The sequence below is a fragment of the Salmo trutta genome, unplaced genomic scaffold (assembly GCF_901001165.1).
Source record: "Salmo trutta unplaced genomic scaffold, fSalTru1.1, whole genome shotgun sequence".
NCBI lineage: Eukaryota > Metazoa > Chordata > Actinopteri > Salmoniformes > Salmonidae > Salmo > Salmo trutta.
In genome coordinates this window covers 15,001-33,846 of record NW_021822241.1, presented here as the reverse complement: position 1 = coordinate 33,846, position 18,846 = coordinate 15,001, and the positions used below count along the sequence as shown (strand labels likewise).

Below are 18,846 nucleotides of genomic sequence, written 5' to 3'. Positions count from 1 at the left end.
TCACGAGGGGTACCACCCCGCCACCAAGACCACCCCCTCATCTGCATATCACAGATCTTTACCTGGAACAGAGAGTTAGGGAGCAGTGAGACACAGATCTTTACCTGGAACAGAGAGTTAGGGAGCAGTGAGACACAGATCTTTACCTGGAACAGAGAGTTAGGGAGCAGTGAGACAGATCTTTACCTGGAACAGAGAGTTAGGGAGCAGTGAGACACAGATCTGTACCTGGAACAGAGAGTTAGGGAGCAGTGAGACACATATCTTTACCTGGAACAGAGAGTTAGGGAGCAGTGAGACACAGATCTTTACCTGGAACAGAGAGTTAGGGAGCAGTGAGACCCAGATCTGTACCTGGAACAGAGAGTTAGGGAGCAGTGAGACACATATCTTTACCTGGAACAGAGAGTTAGGGAGCAGTGAGACCCAGATCTATACCTGGAACAGAGAGTTAGGGAGCAGTGAGACAGATCTTTACCTGGAGACAGAAACATAGCAGCAATTTGGCCATTTGAAAAAAAAATACAAAATTCAAGGTTACAAACCAAAAGCGGTCTTCTTTTTGATAAACAGACGTTGGATTTAGTTTATTCAGGATGTTCTTTGTAATTTTCTAAATGGATGAATAATTCCACATGGAACAGTGCAAGGTGATGAATCAAGACCACACCATCTGTTTGGTGAGAAGGCCCCAGGCTTACTAATGTTTTTAGTCTTTTCACTGGGGAACTTGTCTATGCTTAGGTGGGTTACCTTTATTTGCCTAGACAAGTCAGTTAAGAACAAATTCTTATTTACAATGACGGCCTACCAAAAGGCCGAACCCTAACCTGGACGACGCCGGGCCAATTGTGCGCCACACCCTATGGGACTCTCAATCCCGGCCGGTTGTGATACAGCCCGGAATCGTACCAGGCCGCTGCGCCACTCGGGGGCACACAAGCAGTTCCCAAAGTAGCAAAAGCTGATAATAGACGGGACGCAATTATTCCAAAACTGCAGCTCGTTGTTGGAACACATATTTTCCTACTTCCATTCGTCATTCGTCAGGGAATGTAGCATGTATAATTTGTCATTCGTCATTCGTCAGGGAATGTAGCATGTATAATTTGTCATTCGTCATTCGTCAGGGAATGTAGCATGTATAATTTGTCATTCGTCATTCGTCAGGGAATGTAGCCTGTGTAATTTGTCATTCGTCATTCGTCAGGGAATGTAGCATGTATAATTTGGCCATTCGTCATTCGTCAGGGAATGTAGCATGTATAATTTGTCATTCGTCATTCGTCAGGGAATGTAGCATGTATAATTTGTCATTCGTCATTCGTCAGGGAATGTAGCATGTATAATTTGTCATTCGTCATTCGTCAGGGAATGTAGCATGTATAATTTGTCATTCGTCATTCGTCAGGGAATGTAGCGTGTATAATTTGTCATTCGTCAGGGAATGTAGCATGTATAATTTGTCATTCGTCATTCGTCAGGGAATGTAGCGTGTATAATTTGTCATTCGTCATTCGTCAGGGAATGTAGCGTGTATAATTTGTCATTCGTCATTCGTCAGGGAATGTAGCGTGTATAATTTGTCATTCGTCATTCGTCAGGGAATGTAGCATGTGTAATTTGTCATTCGTCATTCGTCAGGGAATGTAGCATGTATAATTTGTCATTCGTCAGGGAATGTAGCATGTATAATTTGTCATTCGTCATTCGTCAGGGAATGTAGCGTGTATAATTTGTCATTCGTCAGGGAATGTAGCGTGTATAATTTGTCATTCGTCATTCGTCAGGGAATGTAGCGTGTGTAATTTGTCATTCGTCAGGGAATGTAGCATGTGTAATTTGTCATTCGTCAGGGAGTGTAGCATGTGTAATTTGTCATTCGTCAGGGAATGTAGCATGTATAATTTGTCATTTGTCATTCGTCAGGGAATGTAGCGTGTATAATTTGTCATTCGTCAGGGAATGTAGCATGTGTAATTTGTCATTCGTCATGGAATGTAGCGTGTGTAATTTGTCATTCGTCAGGGAATGTAGCATGTGTAATTTGTCATTCGTCAGGGAATGTAGCGTGTGTAATTTGTCATTCGTCATTCGTCAGGGAATGTAGCGTGTGTAATTTATCAGATATGTTATTATAGTCCTTTATATGCGTCAGCCTAACGGGCTTGTGTGCACACTCAGCACACGTGTGTAGAGGGAGAGGTCAGAACGCAATGGAGTGAAAGAGACACAGAGGGTGAAAGGGAATTTAGGGAGAAGAACGGTGTGATGCTTGGCTTGGTAACATTTTTGTTGTGCCCCGCAAATGCACCTTTACAAATGGAACACTAAAGTCCAAGAAAATGAACTTCGTCTTTAAGACAATTTTATTTTTTTCCTTTTTCTTAAATGGGGGGGAAAATGTCACTTGCCATAAAGCACATTCCACCAAACAGTTTTACAGTATTTGAAAAAAAAACGTGATCTCTGGTTGAAGATGAGAGTTTTGATGTTTGTTGGAGAACTTGATTACTCCTGCCCATCCTTACACTCTACTTCCTCATCATCAAACAATCCATTTATCCAACTGAGTTCTCATAAAGTTACAAGTTGTTTTTGAATAACTTATAAACATGACAGGCCTAAGGTAATAACGACAAAACTAACAATGGCAAGATAGAACAATCTAACGAGTAGTTTGAACAAACCTTACAGCCGAGGTTTAACTAGGTTCTAGGTTTAACTAGGTTCTAGGTCCTAGGTTTAACTAGGTTCTATGTTTAACTAGGTTCTAGGTTTAACTAGGTTCTAGGTTTAACTAGGTTTAACTAGGTTCTAGGTTTAACTAGGTTCTAGGTTTAACTAGGTTCTAGATTCAACTAGGTTCAGCGTTGTCTTACCTTCTCTCCAGGGTTACTGCTGTAGAACATGACACAGGGGAAGAGCTCTGTGGCGTCCACGTCCTCGAAGGCTAACTTGGGCTCCTGTGGAGAACAATAACAGGCTTCTGTAAACATAGCAGAGACTGTCTCAAACACTCTGGTGTCTCTAGGGGGGGGCACTCTGGTGACTCTAGAGGGGGGGGCACTCTGGTGTCTCTAGAGGGGGGGGGGCACTCTGGTGTCTCTAGAGGGGGGGGTGGCGGCACTCTGGTGTCTCTATGGGGGGGGGGGGGCACTCTGGTGTCTCTAGAGGGGGGGGGGCACTCTGGTGTCTCTAGAGGGGGGGGCACTCTGGTGTCTCTAGAGGGGGGGGGCACTCTGGTGTCTCTAGAGGGGGGGGGCACTCTGGTGTCTCTAAAGAGGGGGGGGCACTCTGGTGTCTCTAGGGGGGGGGGGCACTCTGGTGTCCTCTAAGGGGGGGGGGGGCACTCTGGTGTCTCTAGAGGTGGGGGCACTCTGGTGTCTCTAGAGGGTGGGGGGCACTCCTGGTGTCTCTCTAGAGGTGTGGGGGCACTCTGGTGTCTCTAGAGGTGGGGGCACTCTGGTGTCTCTAGAGGGGTGGGGGCACTCTGGTGTCTCTAGATGGGTGGGGGCACTCTGGTGTCCTAGAGGGGGGGGGGGCACTCTGGTGTCCTCTAGAGGGGGGGGGGGCACTCTGGGTGTCTCTAGAGGGGGGGGGGGGCACTCTGGTGTCTCTAGAGGGGGTGGGGGGGCACTCTGGTGTCTCTAGAGGGGGGGGGGGGGCAACTCTGGTGTCCTCTAGAGGGGGGGGGGGCACTCTGGTGTCTCTAGAGGGGGGGGGGCACTCTGGTGTCTCTAGAGGGGGGGGGGGCACTCTGGTGTCTCTAGGGGGGGGGGGGGCACTCTGGTGTCCTCTAGAGGGGGGGGCACTCTGGTGTGCCTTCTAGAGGGGGGGGCACTCTGGTGTCTCTAGAGGGGGGGCACTCTGGTGTCTCTAGAGGGGGGGGCACTCTGGTGTCTCTAGAGGGGGGGGCACTCTGGTGTCTCTAGAGGGGGGGGGCACTCTGGTGTCTCTAGGGGGTGGGGCACTCTGGTGTCTCTAGAGGGGGGGGGGGCACTCTGGTGTCCTCTAGAGGGGGGGGCACTCTGGTGTCTCTAGAGGGGGGGGGCACTCTGGTGTCTCTAGAGGGGGGGGCACTCTGGTGTCTCTAGAGGGGGGGGCACTCTGGTGTCTCTAGAGGGGGGGGCACTCTGGTGTCTCTAGAGGGGGGGCACTCTGGTGTCTCTAGAGGGGGGGGCACTCTGGTGTCTCTAGAGGGGGGGGCACTCTGGTGTCTCTAGAGGGGGGGGCCCCCTGGTGTCTCTAGGGGGGGGGCACTCTGGTGTCTCTAGAGGGGGGGGCACTCTGGTGTCTCTAGAGGGGGGGGCCTCTGGTGCTCTAGAGGGGGGGGCACTCTGGTGTCTCTAGAGGGGGGGGCACTCTGGTGTCTCTAGAGGGGGGGGGGCACTCTGGGTGTCTCTAGAGGGGGGGGGCACTCTGGTGTCTCTAGAGGGGGGGGCACTCTGGTGTCTCTAGAGGGGGGGGCACTCTGGTGTCTCTAGACGGGGGGGCACTCTGGTGTCTCTAGAACGGGGGGGCACTCTGGTGTCTCTAGAGGGGGGGGCACTCTGGTGTCTCTAGAGGGGGGGGGGGCACTCTGGTGTCTCTAGAGGGGGGGGGCACTCTGGTGTCTCTAGAGGGGGGGGCACTCTGGTGTCTCTAGAGGGGGGGGGCACTCTGGTGTCTCTAGAGGGGGGGGGCACTCTGGTATCTCTAGAGGGGGTGGGGGGCACTCTGGTGTCTCTAGGGGGGGGCACTCTGGTGTCTCTAGGGGGGGGCACTCTGGTGTCTCTAGGGGGGGGCACTCTGGTGTCTCTAGGGGGGGGCACTCTGGTGTCTCTAGGGGGGGGCACTCTGGTGTCTCTAGGGGGGGGGCACTCTGGTGTCTCTAGGGTGTCTCTAGGGGGGGCACTCTGGTGTCTCTAGAGGGGGGGGGCACTCTAGTGTCTCTGGAGGGGGGGGGCACTCTAGTGTCTCTGGAGGGGGGGGCACTCTAGTGTCTCTGGAGGGGGGGGGGGCACTCTAGTGTCTCTGGGGGGGGGCACTCTGGTGTCTCTGGAGGGGGGGGGCACTCTAGTGTCTCTGGAGGGGGGGGGCACTCTGGTGTCTCTAGAGGGGGGGGGCACTCTGGTGTCTCTAGAGGGGGGGGGCACTCTGGTGTCTCTAGAGGGGGGGGGGCACTCTGGTGTCTCTAGAGGGGGGGGGGCACTCTGGTGTCTCTAGAGGGGGGCACTCTGGTGTCTCTAGGGGGGGGCACTCTGGTGTCTCTAGAAGGGGGGGGGGCACTCTGTGTTAGAGGGGGGGGGCACTCTGGTGTCTCTAGAGGGGGGGGGGGGTCACTCTGGTGTCTCTATAGGGGGGGGGGCACTCTGGTCTCTAGAGGGGGGGGGCACTCTGGTGTCTCTAGAGGGGGGGGGGGCACTCTGGTGTCTCTAGAGGGGGGGGGGGCACTCTGGTGTCTCTAGAGGGGGGGGGCACTCTGGTGTCTCTAGAGGGGGGGGGCACTCTGTGGTCTCTAGAGGGGGGGGGCACTCTGGTGTCTCTAGAGGGGGGGGGGCACTCTGGTGTCTCTAGAGGGGGGGGGCACTCTGGTGTCTCTAGAGGGGGGGGGCACTCTGGTGTCTCTAGAGGGGGGGGGGGCACTCTGGTGTCTCTAGAGGGGGGGGGCACTCTGGTGTCTCTAGAGGGGGGGCACTCTGGTGTCTCTAGAGGGGGGGGCACTCTGGTGGCTCTAGAGGGGGGGGGCACTCTGGTGTCTCTAGAGGGGGGGGCACTCTGGTGTCTCTAGAGGGGGGGGGGCACTCTGGTGTCTCTAGAGGGGGGGGCACTCTGGTGTCTCTAGAGGGGGGGGGGCACTCTGGTGTCTCTAGAGGGGTCTCTAGGTTTCAGACTGTAAAATGTCAGTCATTGGGGGGACCCTGCTGATAGATATTGATCTCTCCCTCCCATCCATCATCTATACATCCCTCCCTCCCTCTATCATCCCTCCCTCTCTCCCTCCCTCTATCATCTATACATCTCTCCCTCCCTCCCTCCCTCCCTCCCTCCCTCCCTCCCTCCATCTATCATCTATACATCCCTCCATCTATCATCTATACATCCCTCCCTCCCTCTCTCTCTCCCTCTCTCTATCATCTATACATCTCTCCCTCCCTCTATCATCTATACATCCCTCCCTCCCTCCCTCTCTCCCTCCCTCCCTCCCTCTCTCCCTCTCTCTATCATCTATACATCCCTCCCTCCCTCTCTCCCTCTATCATCTATACATCTCTCCCTCCCTCTATCTATCATCTATACATCCCTCCCTCTCCCTCCCTCTCTCCCTCTATCATCTATACATCCCTCCCTCTCCCTCCCTCTCTCCCTCTATCATCTATACATCCCTCCCTCTCCCTCCCTCCCTCTCTCTATCATCTATACATCTCTCTCTGTGAGGAGACTGTAATGACTTGTCATCAGATATCATGGGGTTGTAATTGTTTTGGGAAGAGTTTATAGTGTTTATAGTCCGGCTCAAAGGGCCAGTCACGGTGAAAAGCATCTCATAACTGAGAGGGAAAGGCCAACAGACTGTAGCTTTATCTTCTGACCTCTCCGTTCTTCCCGAAGGAGATGGTGCGTGCCTCCATGTCCAACACACAGGTGATGTAGTCTCCCTGGGTGAAGGAGGAGAGGGTGAGGGTCTGCTCTCCGTTGTGGTACAGGTTCCCGCTGTAGGCCCGGTACAGCCACATGTCTGACGTGGTGCGGTGGTTGAAGTCATGGACAGGCCAACGAGACACTCCGACACACGTCCCCTCGTTCCCACGGTTCTCCTTCACAATGTAGAACTACAGGTACAAACAAACAGACACAATGTTATGAGATACAGGAAACACATTACATAAGGGACGTGGCGCAGCAGCACGGAAGCTCATTAATGAAGACGCGGCGGCTACAGGTAACTGCTAAAATACAGGAAACACCAACATAAAGTGTGTTAATAAGGCGTTGGGTCTCCACCAGTCAGAACGGCTTCAATACACCTTGTCATAGATTCTACAAGTGTCTGGAGCTCTATTGGAGGGATGTGACACCAGTCTTCCACAAGAAACTCCATCATTTGGTGTTTTGTTGATGGTGGAAAACGCTGTCTCAGGCTCCACTCCAGAATCTCCCATAAGTGCTAAGTTGGGTTCAGATCTGGTGACTGACACACACACACACACACACACACACACACACACACACACACACACACACACACACACACACACACACACACACACACACACACACACACACACACACACACACGAGGCTGGATGACAAGCAGGACGTATGCTCTTCTGACACATGCCATTTCCCCTCAAACGTTAGCAACGGGACAGTAGGCGTGTTTTCACATGCCATTTCCCCTCAAACGTTAGCAACGGGACAGTAGGCGTGTTTTCACATGCCATTTCCCCTCAAACGTTAGCAACGGGACAGTAGGCGTGTTTTCACATGCCATTTCCCCTCAAACGTTAGCAACGGGACAGTAGGCGTGTTTTCACATGCCATTTCCCCTCAAACGTTAGCAACGGGACTGTAGGCGTGTTTTCACATGCCATTTCCCCTCAAACGTTAGCAACGGACAGTAGGCGTGTTTTCACATGCCATTTCCCCTCAAACGTTAGCAACGGGACAGTAGGCGTGTTTTCACATGCCATTTCCCCTCAAACGTTAGCAACGGGACAGTAGGCGTGTTTTCACATGCCATTTCCCCTCAAACGTTAGCAACGGGACAGTAGGCGTGTTTTCACATGCCATTTCCCCTCAAACGTTAGCAACGGGACAGTAGGCGTGTTTTCACATGCCATTTCCCCTCAAACGTTAGCAACGAGACAGTAGGCGTGTTTTCACATGCCATTTCCCCTCAAACGTTAGCAACGGGACAGTAGGCGTGTTTTCACATGCCATTTCCCCTCAAACGTTAGCAACGAGACAGTAGGCGTGTTTTCACATGTCATTTCCCCTCAAACGTTAGCAACGGGACAGTAGGCGTGTTTTCACATGCCATTTCCCCTCAAACGTTAGCAACGGGACAGTAGGCGTGTTTTCACATGCCACTGGTAGCACCCAGAGGAGATGTACTGTACCTTCCACTGGTAGCACCCAGAGGAGATGCCGGTAGAGGCCAGTCCATATCCCTTCCCCCCGCTGCCGTGGGTCAGACCCTGGCCATTCTCCACCACACAACACTGAGTCTTCTCCGGGTCAAACGACACCTCCTGGATAGGAAGGTTCTCATCCTCCTCCTCACCCTGGGGACAGATGGATGGATCAGTTAGTCAGATTGCGAGCCAGTTAATTCACAGAGAAGAAGAAGACAAAGAAGAAAAAAATAATAATAAGAAAAAGTCTGAGGAAAAGAAAGAAGAAAGAAAAAGAAAGAATGAAAAAATGAAGAAAAAGAAAGAAAAATTCAAGAAAGAATTGAAAAAGAAACAAAAGAAGTAAAAGAAAGAAAGAACAAGAAAGGAAAATAATTAAGAAAGAAAAAGAAAAATACAAAAGAAGAAGAAATAGAAAGTAAAATAAAGAAGAAGAAAGAAAAAGAAGAGGAAAGAATAATAATAATATTAAGAAGAAGAAGCGATACAGAGTGCATTATGAGGCGGTATAGAGTGCATTATGGAGGTGATATAGAGTGCATTATGAGGTGATATAGAGTGCATTATGAGGCGGTATAGAGTGCATTATGAGGCGATACAGAGTGCATTATGAGGCGATACAGAGTGCATTATGAGGCGATACAGAGTGCATTATGAGGCGGTATAGAGTGCATTATGAGGCGATACAGAGTGCATTATGAGGCGGTATAGAGTGCATTATGAGGTGATATAGAGTGCATTATGAGGCGGTATAGAGTGCATTATGAGGCGATACAGAGTGCATTATGAGGCGATACAGAGTGCATTATGAGGCGATACAGAGTGCATTATGAGGCGATACAGAGTGCATTATGAGGCGATACAGAGTGCATTATGAGGCGATACAGAGTGCATTATGAGGCGATACAGAGTGCATTATGAGGCGATATAGAGTGCATTATGAGGCGATATAGAGTGCATTATGAGGCGATACAGAGTGCATTATGAGGCGATATAGAGTGTATTATGCGGCGATACAGAGTGCATTATGAGGCTATACAGAGTGCATTATGAGGCGATATAGAGTGCATTATGAGGCGATACAGAGTGCATTATGAGTTGTCCTGCACCTGTCGTTTAAGCTCTTGCTCTTTCTCTTTCATCTGGATGGTGTGCTTGGCCTGGGCGATGGGAGCTTCCCACATACAGTCAGCCAGCAGGGAGAAGAGACGCTCCACCACCTAGAGGAGGACCACACCTTTTACCAGCTACATCATCAAATCCTCTTATTAGGATCTCACTAGTGACTTAGTGGGTGAATTTTGAGAGACCTCCCTCTGCATACAGCTCTAGTACCTGTGTAATCTGGTCGTTCTCTACACTGGCCTCACAGGCAGGCAGCACAGCCTCCAGAACATGAAGGGCCAGGAGACGAGTTCTCAGGTTGCCCACCAGAGGGACTCCTACAGACAAACAACAATAACACTTGTCATTGAAAAGCAAAAAGGAAAAATCTAAGCAAATAGGTGCTAAGCGACATTAACAAATCCAAAAGCCAGGCACTCGTGTGAGTTTGAAAGTTAACCTGTTGGGGCTAGGGGGCAGTATTTGCACGGCCGGATAAAAAACGTACCCGATTTAAACTGGTTACTACTCTTGCCCAGAAACGAGAATATGCATATAATCTGTAGATTTGGATAGAAAACACTCTAACGTTTCTAAAACTGTTTGAATGGTGTCTGTGAGTATAACAGAACTCATATGGCAGGCCAAAACCTGAGAAGATTCCATACAGGAAGTGCCCTGTTTGACAATTTGTTCTCCTTCTAGGGCATCTCTATCAAAAATACAGCATCTCTGCTGTAACGTGACATTTTCTAAGGCTTCCATTGGCTCTCAGAAGGCGCCAGAAAGTGGAATGACGTCTCTGCAGTCTCTGGGCGAAAAACAGCAGGAGTTTTTGTGAGTGGTCCGGCTGAGAACAGTGACCCTGGAGTGCGCGTCCACGAGAGGACTCCATGTTTTTCTTTCAGTCTATGAGTGAATATAACGTCGCCCGGTTGGAAAATTATCGCTATTTTACGAGAAAAATAGCATAAAAATTGATTTTAAACAGGGTTTGAAATGCTTCTAAGTACGGTAATGGAATATTTAGATTTTTTTTGTCACGAAATGCGCCCGCGCGTCACCCTTCGGATAGTGACCTCAACGCACGAAAAAAACTGAGCTATTTCAATATAACTATGGATTATTTCGAACCAAAACAACATTTGTTGTTGAAGTAGAAGTCCTAGGAGTGCATTCTGACGAAGAACAGCAAAGGTAATCCAATTTTTCTTATAGTAAATCTGAGTTTGGTGAGGGCCATACTTGATGGGTGTCAAATTAGCAAGCCGTGATGGCCGGGCTATCTACTCAGAATATTGCAAAATGTGCTTTCGCCGAAAAGCTATTTTAAAATCTGACACCGCGATTGCATAAAGGAGTTCTGTATCTATAATTCTTAAAATAATTATGTATTTTGTGAATGTTAATCGTGAGTAATTTAGTAAATTCACCGGAAGTTTGCGGTGGGTATGCTAGTTCTGAACATCACATGCTAATGTTAAAAGCTGGTTTTTGATATAAATATGAACTTGATTGAACAAAACATGCATGTATTGTATAACATAATGTCCTAGGAGTGTCATCTGATGAAGATCATCAAAGGTTAGTGCTGCATTTAGCTGTGGTTTTGGTTTTTGTGACATATATGCATGCTTTGAAAATGGCTGTGTGATTATTTTTGGCATGGTACTCTCCTGACATAATCTAATGTTTTGCTTTCGCTGTAAAGCCTTTTTGAAATCGGACAGTGTGGTTAGATTAACGAGAGTCTTGTCTTTAAAATGGTGTAAAATAGTCATATGTTTGAGAAATTGAAGTTATAGCATTTATGAGGTATTTGTATTTCGCGCCACGCGATTCCACTGGCTGTTGACCCAGGAAGGTTAAAAAGCGTTTAATGAATGGGCTAAGACATTATTATAATAAACCTTAATCTGTTTGACCTGATCTTTGACAAATAACATATTGAAAGGAAGACTGGTGAAAATGGAGGCCTTGTGTAATGTAAGTCCTTACTTCAGACCTTGGTCAGGATTTATATTAAATGGTTGGAGGTGCTGGTTCATATCTAGCCTATTTTTAAGTCTATGTAAAGAAACATCTAAACTTACAAGTACAGACTAGTTAGTTCCATAATGCATTTTAATGTACAAATACAGTTTATTGGACAGTACCTGAGCAGCATTTCTGTGCAGCGATGTTGAGCAGCACCTCTGTCCACTTTGGAGAAGACATCTTGGATTGGATGGCCTTGGAAGAGACGACTCGTCTCAGGAACACCAGGAAGTCTCCCAGGTGAAGCTCTGCTGTGTGCTGCTTACGCACCAATGCTATGGAACACATCAACAACAACATATTACAGAGTGAAGTTCTATAGGGTGCTGTTTCCACTCCAACACTATGGAACACAACAACAACATATTACAGAGTGAAGTTCTATAGGGTGCTGTTTCCACTCCAACACCATGGAACACCACAACAACAACAACATATTACAGAGTGAAGTTCTATAGGGTGCTGTTTCCACTCCAACACTATGGAACACATCAACAACAACATATTACAGAGTGAAGTTCTACAGGGTGCTGTTTCCACTCCAACACTATGGAACACAACAACAACATATTACAGAATGAAGTTCTATAGGGTGCTGTTTCCACTCCAACACTATGGAACACAACAACAACAACAACAACATATTACAGAGTGAAGTTCTACAGGGTGCTGTTTCCACTCCAACACTATGGAACACAACAACAACAACATATTACAGAGTGAAGTTCTATAGGGTGCTGTTTCCACTCCAACTCTATGGAACACAATAACAACATATTACAGAGTGAAGTTCTATAGGGCGCTGTTTCCACTCCAACACTATGGAACACAACAACAACAACAACATATTACAGAGTGAAGTTCTATAGGGTGCTGTTTCCACTCCAACACTATGGAACACAACAACAACAACATATTACAGAGTGAAGTTCTATAGGGTGCTGTTTCCACTCCAACTCTATGGAACACAACAGCAACAACAACAACATATTACAGAGTGAAGTTCTACAGGGCGCTGTTTCCACTCCAACACTATGGAACACAACAACAACAACATATTACAGAGTGAAGTTCTATAGGGTGCTGTTTCCACTCCAACACTATGGAACACAACAACAACAACATATTACAGAGTGAAGTTCTACAGGGTGCTGTTTCCACTCCAACACTATGGAACACAATAACAACAACATATTACAGAGTGAAGTTCTATAGGGTGTTGTTTCCACTCCAACTCTATGGAACACAATAACAACAACATATTACAGAGTGAAGTTCTATAGGGCGCTGTTTCCACTCCAACACTATGGAACACAACAGCAACAACAACAACATATTACAGAGTGAAGTTCTATAGGGTGCTGTTTCCACTCCAACACTATGGAACACAACAACAACATATTACAGAATGAAGTTATATAGGGTGCTGTTTCCACTCCAACACTATGGAACACAACAACAACAACAACATCATATTACAGAGTGAAGTTCTATAGGGTGCTGTTTCCACTCCAACACTATGGAACACAACAACAACATATTACAGAGTGAAGTTCTACAGGATGCTGTTTCAAAACAATGACGTCATGTCTGAATCCTGCCATCTTTTTGCATCTCCACCACTACCATCTGTATTGACAGATGGTATTGGTATTCTGTATTGACAATACTTCCTGCCATCTTTATGCCACTTCACCACTATTATCTGTATTGACAATACTTCCTGCCATCTTTATGCCACTTCACCACTATTATCTGTATTGACAATACTTCCTGCCATCTTTATGCCACTTCACCACTATTATCTGCATTGACAATACTTTAGAAGTTCCCCAAAAATCTATTTGAAAAAAAAAAACGATCAAGCCAATCAAGCGTTTCTAGTCAGTCAAATCACTAGTAACCTTTCCATCACTATTACACCCATCCTGGCAGACAATCGTCCTCCTAATATATATAAATCATCATTCAAATAACACTATTATTTGATCCAAATCGCCTTCCAGTCATGCTGCATGACACCCAGTCCTCTCCTACCTCTGAAGTCTGTTTTCTCTGGGTCAGCTCCATCCTCAGACTTCCTGTCCTGGTTCTCCTGGTTCTTCCCTGGGGATGCAGTGAGCAGGCTGACTCCTGCCTGGGAGAGAAGGTTCTTCAGCTGGCTACACAGCAAGTCCAACAGGGACTGAACCACCTTGGGTCCTAGCTTGTCTGCATACGTCCTGGAGACACAGAGAGAAGTCAAGTCACACAGCACAGAAAGCTTATAGATACACAAACATGTAACAACAATCTTTCTGGGTAGGGTTTCATGATTGCGCCTAATACTGGACTAAGAATCATGCTCGAAGGACAATCTCTATTGAAAGTCCTTTTTAGTCCAGGAATAGGCTTGATCTGGACCCGGGAAACCAGCCCTATAGATAAACCAGATACGACACATCTGACGACACAAATATGTAACATATATTAACAGTGTGTTAGTGCAGAGAGCCCTGTCTTACCCAGTGCTGATGGCCAGTATCTGCAGTAGTCGTGTGGAGGCTACCTTCAGGGCAGTGCTGAGCTGGGACACCCCTGGTTTCTGTAGCAGCTGGAGTGGTTGTCCCAGCAGGGTTTCTGTACCACACAGCTGTGACAGCACATTGAGGAGGCCACTGGATATGGCCAGGGACACGTCCACGGACTGGTAACGCACGCTCAGGGCAAACACTGTCACCAGCAGGAGGCGCTGCTGGGCCTCTGGAAAGAGGGAAAGGGAAAAGGGGGAAACCTCATCAGTTGTCCAACTGAATGTAATCAACTGAAATGTGTCTTCCCACATTGGGAGGGGGAGAGAGAGGGAGACGGTGAGAGGCAGACGAGGAAGGGGAGTTACTTTATAGCGGTGGTCTCCAACTACGTCCTGAAAAACTACTGGTTGCGCAGACTTGCTGTGTTGCTGCAGGGCTGGACCGAAAGCCTGCACACACAGTTGTTCTCCAGGACCTGTATAGAAGAACCCTGCTTTGTAATAACGTGATGTTCACCTATGTGATGTTTGTTGGCCTGCAGGGCTCTCTCCAGAGTGACAGACAGCTGTTGGTATATCTTATGTACGGCTGTCTGGATGTCCATCTGCAGACTCCGCTTGGCTGCTTTAACACCGTCCTGAACCAACACAACATAATTATTAGACAGACACATCCTGTCCTGAACCAACACAACATCATTATGAGACAGACACATCCTGTCCTGAACCAACACAACATCATTATGAGACAGACACATCCTGTCCTGAACCAACACAACAACATTATGAGACAGACACATCCTGTCCTGAACCAACACAACATCATTATGAGACAGACACATCCTGTCCTGAACCAACACAACATCATTATGAGACAGACACATCCTGTCCTGAACCAACACAACATCATTATGAGACAGACAGACAGACAGATCCAGTCCTGAACCAACACCATTATCAGACAGACAGACACATGGGGTCCCCAGACCCCCCCATTTTAAGCCCCACTGTGCCCACTCTCCCTAGTCCCCCGTACCTGGTAGTGATGTAGCTATAGACTCTCTCCCTAGTCGCCTGTACCTGGTAGTGATGTAGCTGGACACTTTCTCCCTAGTCCCCCGTACCTGGTAGTGATGTAGCTGGACACTCTCTCCCTAGTCCCCCGTACCTGGTAGTGATGTAGCTGGACACTCTCTCCCTAGTCCCCCGTACCTGGTAGTGATGTAGCTGGACACTCTCTCCCTAGTCCCCCCGTACCCCCCCGTACTTGGTAGTGGTGAAGCTGGACACTCTCTCCCTAGTCCCCCCGTACCTGGTAGTGATGTAGCTGGACACTTTCTCCCTAGTCCCCCGTACCTGGTAGTGATGTAGCTGGACACTCTCTCCCTAGTCCCCCCCCACCCCCCCGTACTTGGTAGTGGTGAAGCTGGACACTCTCTCCCTAGTCCCCCAGTACCCGGTAGTGATGTAGCTGGACACTTTCTCCCTAGTCCCCCGTACATGGTAGTGATGTAGCTGGACACTCTCTCCCTAGTCCCCCGTACCTGGTAGTGATGTAGCTATAGACTCTCTCCCTAGTCCCCCGTACCTGGTAGTGATGTAGCTGGACACTCTCTCCCTAGTCCCCCCGTACCTGGTAGTGATGTAGCTGGACACTCTCTCCCTAGTCCCCCCGTACTTGGTAGTGATGTAGCTGGACACTCTCTCCCTAGTCCCCCGTACCTGGTAGTGATGTAGCTGGACACTCTCTCCCTAGTCCCCCGTACCTGGTAGTGATGTAGCTATAGACTCTCTCCCTAGTCCACCGTACCTGGTAGTGATGTAGCTGGACACTCTCTCCCTAGTCCCCCCCGTACCTGGTAGTGGTGAAGCTGGACATTCTCTCCCTTCAGTCCCCCCGTACTTGGTAGTGATGTAGCTGGACACTCTCTCCCTAGTCCCCCGTACCTGGTAGTGATGTAGCTGGACACTCTCTCCCTAGTCCCCCGTACCTGGTAGTGATGTAGCTATAGACTCTCTCCCTAGTCCACCGTACCTGGTAGTGATATAGCTGGACACTCTCTCCCTAGTCCCCCCGTACTTGGTAGTGATGTAGCTGGACACTCTCTCCCTAGTCCCCCCGTACTTGGTAGTGATGTAGCTGGACACTCTCTCCCTAGTCCCCCGTACCTGGTAGTGATGTAGCTGGAAACTCTCTCCCTAGTCCCCCCCCACCCCCCTGTACTTGGTAGTGGTGAAGCTGGACACTCTCTCCCTAGTCCCCCCCTACCTGGTAGTGGTGAAGCTGGACACTCTCTCCCTAGTCCCCCGTACCTGGTAGTGATGAAGCTGGACACTCTCTCCCTAGTCCCCCGTACCTGGTAGTGATGTAGCTGGACACTCTCTCCCTAGTCCCCCCCGTACCTGGTAGTGATGTAGCTGGACACTCTCTCCCTAGTCCCCCCGTACCTGGTAGTGATGTAGCTGGACACTCTCTCCCTAGTCCCCCCGTACTTGGTAGTGATGTAGCTATAGACTCTCTCCCTAGTCCCCCCGTATCTGGTAGTGATGTAGCTGGACACTCTCTCCCTAGTCCCCCCGTACCTGGTAGTGATGTAGCTGGACACTCTCTCCCTAGTCCCCCCGTACCTGGTAGTGATGTAGCTGGACACTCTCTCCCTAGTCCCCCCGTACCTGGTAGTGATGTAGCTATAGACTCTCTCCCTAGTCCCCCGTACCTGGTAGTGATGTAGCTGGACACTCTCTCCCTAGTCCCCCGTACCTGGTAGTGATGTAGCTATAGACTCTCTCCCTAGTCCACCGTACCTGGTAGTGATGTAGCTGGACACTCTCTCCCTAGCCCCCCCGTACTTGGTAGTGATGTAGCTGGACACTCTCTCCCTAGTCCCCCGTACCTGGTAGTGATGTAGCTGGACACTCTCTCCCTAGTCCCCCGTAACTGGTAGTGATGTAGCTGGACACTCTCTCCCTAGTCCCCCCGTACCTGGTAGTGATGTAGCTGGACACTCTCTCCCTAGTCCCCCCGTACCTGGTAGTGATGTAGCTGGACACTCTCTCCCTAGTCCCCCCGTACCTGGTAGTGATGTAGCTGGACACTCTCTCCCTAGTCCACCGTACCTGGTAGTGATGTAGCTGGACACTCTCTCCCTAGTCCCCCCGTACCTGGTAGTGATGTAGCTGGACACTCTCTCCCTAGTCCACCGTACCTGGTAGTGATGTAGCTGGACACTCTCTCCCTAGTCCCCCCGTACCTGGTAGTGATGTAGCTGGACACTCTCTCCCTAGTCCACCGTACCTGGTAGTGATGTAGCTGGACACTCTCTCCCTAGTCCCTCCGTACCTGGTAGTGATGTAGCTGGACACTCTCTCCCTAGTCCCCCCCGTACCTGGTAGTGGTGAAGCTGGACATTCTCTCCCTTCAGTCCCCCGGTGCCCACAGTCCCTAGACCGAAACATCCAGCCAGGAACTGTAACCTGACGGAGGTCAGGAGAGAGGAGGACTGGAAGGCAGCGCTGGGGCTGGGTCGACCTCCTGGTCCGCTCCCCCCACCTCCTGCAGCCTGGCTACTCTTCTCCTCCATCCCAGAGATCAGCACCACGATCTGGTGTAGAGCCTCCAGACGTAGCTGTAGGAAACAACGGCACACATCAGTCCTAGAATGAATCAGGTTACAGACATATAGTCAATACTACCTACACATTGACTCTGTACCGGTACCCCCTGTAATATAGCCTCCACATTGACTCTGTACCGTAACACCCTGTATATAGCCTCCACATTGACTCTGTACCGGTACCTCCTGTATATAGCCTCCACATTGACTCTGTACCGGTACCTCCTGTATATAGCCTCCACATTGACTCTGTACCGGTACCCCCCTGTATATAGCCTCCACATTGTACCGGTACCCCCTGAATATAGCCTCCACATTGACTCTGTACCGGTACCCCCCCCTGTATATGGCCTCCACATTGACTCTGTACCGGTACCCCCCTGTATATAGCCTCCACATTGACTCTGTACCGTAACACCCTGTATATAGCCTCCACATTGACTCTGTACCGGTACCCCCTGTATATAGCCTCCACATTGACTCTGTACCGGTACCCCCTGTATATAGCCTCCACATTGACTCTGTACCGGTACCCCCCTGTATATAGCCTCCACATTGACTCTGTACCGTAACACCCTGTATATAGCCTCCACATTGACTCTGTACCGGTACCCCCCTGTATATAACCTCCACATTGACTCTGTACCGGTACACCCTGTATATAGCCTCCACATTGACTCTGTACCGTAACACCCTGTATATAGCCTCCACATTGACTCTGCACCGGTACCCCCTGTATATAGCCTCCACATTGACTCTGTACCGGTACCCCCCTGTATATAACCTCCACATTGACTCTGTACCGGTACACCCTGTATATAGCCTCCACATTGACTCTGTACCGTAACACCCTGTATATAGCCTCCACATTGACTCTGTACCGGTACACCCTGTATATAGCCTCCACATTGACTCTGTACCGGTACCCCCTGTATATAGCCTCCACATTTGACTCTGTACCGGTACCCCCTGTATATAGCCTCCACATTGACTCTGTACTGTAACCCCCTGTATATAGCCTCCACATTGACTCTGTACCGGTACCACCTGTATAAAGCCTCCACATTGACTCTGTACCGGTACCCCCTGTATATAACCTCCACATTGACTCTGTACCGGTACCCCCTGTATATAACCTCCACATTGACTCTGTACCGTAACACCCTGTATATAACCTCCACATTGACTCTGTACCGTAACACCCTGTATATAGCCTCGCTACTGTTTTTACTTGTTTACTTATCTATTGTTTACCGAATACCTATTTTTTACTTAAAAACTGTTGGCTGAGGGCTTGTAAGTAAGCATTTCATTGTAATACCTGTTGTATTCAGCTCAAGTGACAAATAAACTTTGATTTGTTCATCTACTGAAAGTTCCATTAGCCAGAGGGAAGAATCCAGGAGTCTCTATGGTCCTTATTGAAATGCAGTGTCAGAGCCCTCTCTCTACCATAGTG

General features: G+C 49.2%; 1 protein-coding gene across 1 annotated transcript in view; it reads right to left on the bottom strand.

Annotated features, from left to right (window-relative positions):
• Nucleotides 1-13: 13 nt before the first annotated feature.
• LOC115181286 (probable E3 ubiquitin-protein ligase HERC1) overlaps nucleotides 14-18,846 on the bottom strand; it is a gene marked incomplete at its 3' end in the record, with an annotated part of 26,817 nt that continues 7,984 nt past the window's right edge. The window contains exons 5-15 of the mRNA XM_029743261.1: nucleotides 17,160-17,399; nucleotides 14,291-14,411; nucleotides 13,766-14,003; nucleotides 13,299-13,483; nucleotides 11,381-11,536; nucleotides 9,456-9,562; nucleotides 9,230-9,340; nucleotides 8,106-8,270; nucleotides 6,576-6,815; nucleotides 2,883-2,966; nucleotides 14-62 (exon numbers count right to left, since the gene is read on the bottom strand). Coding sequence (XP_029599121.1) covers nucleotides 14-62; nucleotides 2,883-2,966; nucleotides 6,576-6,815; nucleotides 8,106-8,270; nucleotides 9,230-9,340; nucleotides 9,456-9,562; nucleotides 11,381-11,536; nucleotides 13,299-13,483; nucleotides 13,766-14,003; nucleotides 14,291-14,411; nucleotides 17,160-17,399 — 1,696 coding nt within the window. The remainder of the gene's footprint in view (nucleotides 63-2,882; nucleotides 2,967-6,575; nucleotides 6,816-8,105; nucleotides 8,271-9,229; nucleotides 9,341-9,455; nucleotides 9,563-11,380; nucleotides 11,537-13,298; nucleotides 13,484-13,765; nucleotides 14,004-14,290; nucleotides 14,412-17,159; nucleotides 17,400-18,846) is intronic.